General features: G+C 40.1%; 2 protein-coding genes across 3 annotated transcripts in view; both read left to right on the plus strand.

Annotated features, from left to right (window-relative positions):
- The first annotated feature begins 2,891 nt into the window (after positions 1 to 2,891).
- On the plus strand, positions 2,892 to 4,849 carry eIF1 (eukaryotic translation initiation factor eIF1). The gene is made up of 3 exons (XM_011139792.3): positions 2,892 to 3,103; positions 3,490 to 3,647; positions 4,629 to 4,849. Exons 1-3 carry the CDS (start codon positions 3,076 to 3,078, stop codon positions 4,773 to 4,775), a joined length of 333 nt encoding a protein of 110 aa, XP_011138094.1. The 5' UTR covers positions 2,892 to 3,075; the 3' UTR covers positions 4,776 to 4,849.
- A 1,954-nt stretch (positions 4,850 to 6,803) lies between these two features.
- Larp4B (La-related protein 4B) overlaps positions 6,804 to 7,484 on the plus strand; it is a 15,991-nt gene continuing 15,310 nt past the window's right edge. Inside the window, exon 1 of one of the 2 annotated variants that reach the window (XM_025299591.1) lies at positions 6,804 to 7,158. The gene's annotated coding sequence lies outside the window, so the exon portion shown is untranslated. Of the gene's footprint in view, positions 7,159 to 7,221; positions 7,367 to 7,484 lie in introns of those variants that run through there. The other variant, XM_025299599.1, reaches the window with a different exon arrangement.

Below are 7,484 nucleotides of genomic sequence, written 5' to 3' on the forward strand. Positions count from 1 at the left end.
ACTCCGACTCAATACATGACCCCGAAAAGTATGTGCCGTCCTGGTGTCCGACATTCACGTCTGATTGGTTGAATCAAAACACATTTCTTCTAATTGGATGGGCCATGTTACTTATGTAGCCCCTCTCCTTGTGGACGTAGGGCCAGAGCACGGACTTCTGCATAACGCATAATACACAACGCATAAGAGAATCAACCAATCAGAGTTCTTTATTTCTATCCTGAGGAGGGAAATGAAGAAAACTAATTGGTTTATTCTCTTATGTGTTATGTATTATGCGTTATGCAGAAGTCTGTGCTTTGGCTCTAACAATTCACAACAATCCCTAACAATGCGCAAATGTTTGATTCCCTTATGTAATACATATTTTTTGGGGTCAATTTTGTGCTACAGTATACAAGAGAGTTAGCAGTTTAGTTATACTACAGAAGTCTGTGGCTAAAGCCCGGTCCAAAATAGATTACAAACATGCAATTGCGAGTTGCGAACGATGGCAACTACTAGTTACAAAATGCTATTTCAGTTGTGAAGGCTCGTCTACAATAGCTGTAAGAGTAAGGCTGTAAGTCTGCAACGTAAGCTGTCAGCGAATGAAAATATTTCATTTCGTGTCTTGCAACCTTACAGCCTTACTCTTACAGCTAATGTAGACGAGCCTTTACAGCTAATGTAGACGAGCCTTAAAAGCGTCGTCTACAATGGCAGTAAGCAGTAAAGCCCGGTTCCACAACTTACTGTAAACGAAGTTTAACTCGTTAACCCTAGTTTAGACGAAAAATTGCGTTCCACAACTGCCTTAAACCATGGTTAACGTTGCTTTCTCACAGTTAAAGTTAAACCCAAAACTTTGGGCGTTTAATGAATTTAAACGAAGTTTAACACTGCAGTACCATCAATTTGAGAAAAAAATTTATGACTATCCCGGTTTTGGAGTTCAGTTGACAAATATTTTGAACGTTTGAACACCAAAGAGGTTTGGCTTTAGAATACATATTATCTTCATCTAAGGCCCAGTTCCACAAAATCAAGTTTAAACCGTGATTATCTGAACTGACGTTACATTTAACGGCATGTTTAACGGTGTCAATTCCGTCGACACACGTCTCCAACAAGTTGTTGCACGCCAAGGGCATTGGACGGATTATTAAAACGGTTCTTTTCAGAACCAAACATCAAACGGCTCTTTTCAGAGCCATCCAAATATTAACAAAGGAATACTTCCGTGTGTGCGCATAATTATTTGATTAATAAAAAAATTCAATTTGCTTGCAATCAACGTCACATATATGCACCGCACCAATCTCTCACTTAGATCCAATATCGCGTATGTGTGACGGTATAAAATTTTTTTCTATGTTTATCTATTTAATATTATTACGTAAATAATAACACGATTTACATTGTAACAAAAGTTCTCCAAATAAAAGTGGCAGACTTTATATTCTCCCGATTTCTCACATACATGTCTTTATCGACGCAACAATTATTCTTTCGCTGCTCGTGTTACCATTGCAGTGTCGGTAAAGTCGTCGATAAGTTGGGCTCTCGGGCGGCCGGCCGCCGAGAGCTGGCACACAATAGCATGCCAGAGAGGGGGACCTCCATTTCCCCTCTCGCGGAACGAATCGATGCAACACAGTGTATGTTTAGGGCCAGAGCACAGACTTTTGCATAACGCATAATACACAACGCATAAGAGAATCAACCAATCAGAGTTCTTCATTTCGGTCCTGAGGAGGGAAATGAAGAAAACTAATTGGTTTATTCTCTTATGTGTTATGTATTATGTGTTATGCAAAAGCCTGTGCTCTTGCCCTATGCCTTTTCACCAAATGACTTTAAGTTACTACATCAATGTAATAACTTCGTCGTAAAGGAGCGTTTACATGGCATCTAACGTCAGTAGTTATAACATCGATGTTATAACTTTGGCGTAAATTGGGCTGTGTAAACGTAGTCTATGAGCCCAAGTCTATTTTTGACTCGTTTGTTGTAAAAATCATTTAGGCCGGTATTCATAGTCAGATCTTATATTTAAGACCGTCTTAAGTTCATTTTCAGATGTTGTATAAATATTTTCATTGGCTAGGGGGTATCCGAAAGCTGTATGTCGTTTTTGCAGGGAAAATTTCAGAAAATGTTTGCACACTTGATAATTTCAAAACTTAAACAATTAATTTTAAGAATATTTATTGAAGAACCAATGTATCTCGATAGCATTCTGTCGCAATATCCGACATTCATCGCGGGATACAATGGGATAGTTTGTATTTTAGAGACAAAGGCTGCGTTCCGATATTCATTGCTAGTACTGCAAATATATAATTTGTGTCACATATACTATAGATTTTCAGCACTGGCTGAATATCTGAATATCAGAGCGCATCCTGTAATTCAAGAAAAAGGAAATTGATCTGTTCTTTCTAGTTGCATTGCGGAACTAGTGCAATAAGTTAGAATGAGACAACTTGATTTTTCCTCACTTTAACTTATTGCACCAGTTCAGTAGTGCAGCTAAAAATAACAGATCAAATGTCTAACCGAAATCACTAGAAAATAAGTTTTCTCGACAGAGGATGACCAATCACATGCGTCGACGACTGCCAACATTTCTATCTCGGTCGCCAATTAGCATGCTTAGGCCCAGTTCCACAACTTGTTTTAAACGGAGTTTAAAGCTAAACCGATGGTTAAAAGTAATAGTATATGCGCATATACTATTGCTTTTAACCACCGGTTTAGCTTTAAACTCCGTTTAAAGCAAGTTGTGGAACTAGGCCTTAGACATTACCCCAACATTCCTACCTTGGTCGCCAATAGCGTGCGTCGATATCACCTTTAGGAACGCGGAGGCGCGCGCGCGCAACCCCACCCATCACCCCGTGACAAATGCAACTTTTACTTCCGGCCTGCGTATACGACCATCGCGCTTGATTTCGTGGGATCGTTCCGTTCGTTCTCCGCAGTGTCCGCGCATCGTACCACTGTTGTCGCAGCGTTATTCCAACGTCTTGCCAGACTATCGCCTGCGCTTCGCAGCTGTATACCATCCGAGGGATCTCTTTTGTTTGTCGTATGTCCATCCAGAATCTTAACACATTCGGTGAGTACGGGATAAGACATTATCGGACTTATTCATATACCTCTACCTATCTCTTTCTCTCTTTCCTCCTCTCTCTCTCTCTCTCTCTCTCTCTCTCTCTTTCTCTTTCTCTTTCTCTTTCTCTTTCTCATCCATCCACCCACCCACCCTCTCTCCCTTGGACCATCCCATCTTCTTTCCTCTCTCTTTCTCTTTGTCTTTCTCTTCTCCATCTATTTGTCCCTTCATTCTTCGTAGACGGGGACGGTGACGGCGATGGCACGGCACCGTTGTCTCGCGATCAAAATGGCGGTTGTAACAGTCTTTCGCTTGCATTACTATGCATCTTGCGTAATTATGCGCAACCCGACACAATGGTGATGGCTTTTCGTTTTTCCTTCCCGCAGACCCCTTTGCAGATGCAATTAAGGGTTCAGACGATGACGTCCAAGACGGCCTTGTGCATATAAGGATCCAGCAGCGGAATGGTCGTAAGACCTTAACAACGGTGCAAGGACTCTCCTCTGAATATGACTTGAAGAAAATCGTGAGAGCATGTAAAAAGGTGAGCATCCTTTCTTATACGCAATTGGGAATTTCCGTCGATCCCTTATTTCATCTGCCCTCTCTGCTTGTACTACCTCTTCCTCCTTGCTCCTCCTGCCCCTCCACCTGTTCTCTTTCTCTCTTTCTTGTTCCCTCCCTTTTCCATCACCTCCCACCATAAGCTAGTGAAGCAGAACTCTAAAAATAAGTCTGATGCAAACAACTGTATGGTATACAGCAAGCAGTTGCAGTTTGGAAATATTTTGCAAGTATAGTATAAGTGTATCTCTATAAGTGGTTTGACATAGGTGAGATATTCTTTGTTTAAAATCTAGGTCATCATCGGTACCTTGTCATATTGCCTCTGGTTGAATTTTAATCATATTTAACTTTAATGATCTCAATGTTTGATGTTCTTTCTTTAATGTTATTTTTTTGTTCCTATGCTTGATAAGTTGAACAGTGAGAAACATTCTGTTCTATTTTTTAAAAATTAATTTTTTTATATATTCTTATTTTTAAATCTATATGATTGTGGTAAAGTATATAAATTATTAGAAAGAATTTTTAAAATGAAAAGCATGTGAAAAAAGTTATATTGATTGTCCCTTAGGTTATAAGAATCAATTGTATGTCCTGATATTTTATATAATATTAATTATAATCACTGATGTTATTTCTGAAAACTTAAATCATATAATTCCAAGATTAAACTATTTATTGATTTTATCTGCCTGCTATTTTGCTATGGGTTTCACTTTTTGTTAATCGATCTTGGAAAATTGTTTTTAAATAGAATCCTTCAGCTTGCTTGGAATTTCTCTGGAAAAGAGATATTAACATTTCTTACAAATGAATCGCCAAAAGGACCAGATTTAGATATTTAGTCTAAGATATCTGGACTAACAGGTCATTGAAATATTTGGCCTAATTGATCATTAAAATATACATTCTAATGGGTCAAAACTTGATGTATCTACACATATCTGATGATCTATAGGAGTTTGCGTGCAATGGGACAGTAATAGAGCACCCGGAGTACGGGGAGGTGCTGCAGCTGCAGGGGGACCAGCGAGAGAATATATGCCAGTGGCTGACAAAATCAGGTCTGGCAAAACCCGACCAGCTGAAGGTTCATGGTTTTTAATCGACAAGCCAGCAACAATAGTCATCATCCATGCCACTACCTACAAGAACAGCAGCAGCAACAACAACGGACAGCTCCGCCCCTTGTCAGCGCTTTATCATCCTCTCAAATTGAACCTGTATATCAGTCACTAATTCCTCATCGGACACTCCGATTATAATATTAAATACAAAAAAATATATATATATATACAAATATATACATATATATATATACATATACACGTGCATATATGTATATATGTATATTTATATATATATACATACATAAATATCAATAAAAAAAGAAACGGAAGAAAGACGCGTACGAAACGAACAGAGAAAAAGAGAAAACAAGTAGTAGTAAATAAAAGTTTATAAAAAGAGAAAAAAAGGGGAAAGGAAGAAGATACAGCGAAGAGAGAAAGGATTACAAGCAAATCGACGCAGGCAATACATCATTAATTGGATCTTTTCTTGAGAAAAGCAATACGTTTCACACACAATACACGCAAAACGTGCAAGGTCACGCACGCACACGTACATACGTAAACACTCTGTAAGCCTTATGTTAGGTGTTAATAATTGCTGAGGTGATTACCTCAGTAACAGCAGTAGCAGCAACCACAGTAGCAGTAACAAGACACATCATTTTGATAATCATCATCGAGGAGGAGGCATAGACGAGCGAGCGGTAATTAGCAGCGCCGGATGGATGTTCGTTCTTGCGTTAGGTAGTATGTATCTGGACGCAATAGACGTGTTCCGAGAAGGCAGCAAGGCGTAACTATAGGTTCCCAATTGAATCCGGCTTCCTTTTCTCTTTCTCTCTCTCGCGCGCGCGCGCGCGCTCGCTCGCGCGCTCGCTCGCTTGCTTGCTTGCTTGCTCGCTCGCTCGCTCGTTCATCGTCTATTCCTTTATAGTGATAATAATCCGAAATCTCAATTTTCCTCTATGTTGTTGATGTTTGGAGAGCAAAATTGTCTCGTGCCTAACTTTTGTTGATTTTTTTTTTTTATAGAGCGATTTAATACTTTGATAGAGAGAATCTCCTTGTCCTCTTTCGACTATCCTCGGTGCCTCGAATCTGCTTTTTCTTGCTTTTCCCCTTTTTTTTTTTAAAGCAATAACGAAAATTGTTTTGAAGTGATGAGATTTAATGATGACTTCTAGATAAATAAATTAATTAATACACGGAACAAAGGAGGTTCTTATTGTGAGAATTTGATCATATTCCTCTTCCTTTTTGTATTTCAAACCAGACAGAGTTATAAGTTACTCGCGCTGAATTATTTGATAATGAATAAGAAGTGTTTTAGAGGAGAAACTTTTGATTTTTTCATTATATGTTATAGATTATTATTTTACAACTAAGAAAGGAACTTCCGATCTTTTTGTCAGTATGCAATGGAATTTTGTATTTCCTAATGTTTGTGTAACATGAAAGAGCAAAGAAGTAATAATACAATTTAAATTATGGAATTCGCAGATATATCGTGGCAGATATCCGCCGCTGCGTTCGATTGCGAATGTACACGTGCTCGTCGTACAAGTGCAACATGTACTTCATCGAGGAAAAAAATTGTCAGATACACTATCGCTGTTTATTGATTTCGTTTGCTATACTTACTACAATCGTGCTTCGTGGAATTGCAATTATATCGATTTAATATAACATACTGCGAGGTGTAATAGCGGAAAATAAAATCTAGAATTTGGTGGCTACGAAAGAGCATTTCTTCTGTGTGTTTTGCGCATATCTCAGATGGTGGATACTTTTCAATTTACTTGAGAACTGAGCAAGGTATATTTTATAGAGCAAGGAACAAAAGGAAGTATCCAGATGCGAGGTTCTCGGAAATACGAGTAATCACTGTTACTCGGTAACTGGATATTTTTATTCGGGAAGAGCAGATTTGCTTCTTTGCGAAAATAGCGATTGGACGTCAACAGCGAAAGATAAGGATAAAATAAACATTGCAATTGACTCGGAATTAAATTTTTTATTAAATTTCTTGTTACTCTGTCTTAAGACGAACGGAAGATTGGACCTCGGTTGAACATTCGTCATTCGTCGAGCGACGAAATCTTCGATACAAGGAACCGGTGGAAAAAGAACAGTGATATTTCCATATCGTTTTCTGCTCCGCTCTTTCGTCGGAAATTCCAACAGAATCGAAAAGTTCCACGCGATCTGGTCTTTATCGGCTTTTTAACGTACGCACACAAAAGTGGCGCGCGGCGGCGCCGATGCCGCCGACCGACAGGGGGCGCTGCGATGAATGGGCTGCACAGCGCACCACCGGATCCCAGAATGCATCGCGCGCCACGGCATGTGCCTTTCCGCGTCGGCCATTTTGTAGTTTCCTCGAGAGATTGTGTTGAGTTCGATTCTTCCACCTCGGTAAGAAAATCCCGTCGTGTGAAACGGTCGTGCGTCGATCCGCTCGGCGCGGTGGCTCGCATCACGCACGGGCGGATCGTTACGCGTACGTCGCGAATTCGTGCGAGATTTCGTGCTATCTCGCTGCCGCCTGTCGCCAGTCGTGCTGTGTCGTGAATTTCGTTGCATGCACGCGAACGTGTGCGTGCGAACGTGTACAAGCTAATAAGTGAGCGAGCAAACGAACGGACGAACGAACGAACGAGCGAGCGAACGGGCGAACGATTGTCGTGTGAGCGATCAACTTAGTGATCGAGTCCGACTGGTTGTCTGTCTGCCTCTCTACC

The sequence above is a fragment of the Harpegnathos saltator genome, unplaced genomic scaffold, assembly GCF_003227715.2.
Source record: "Harpegnathos saltator strain DR-91 unplaced genomic scaffold, Hsal_v8.6 scaffold104, whole genome shotgun sequence".
In the NCBI taxonomy this organism is placed as follows: Eukaryota; Metazoa; Arthropoda; class Insecta; order Hymenoptera; family Formicidae; genus Harpegnathos; species Harpegnathos saltator.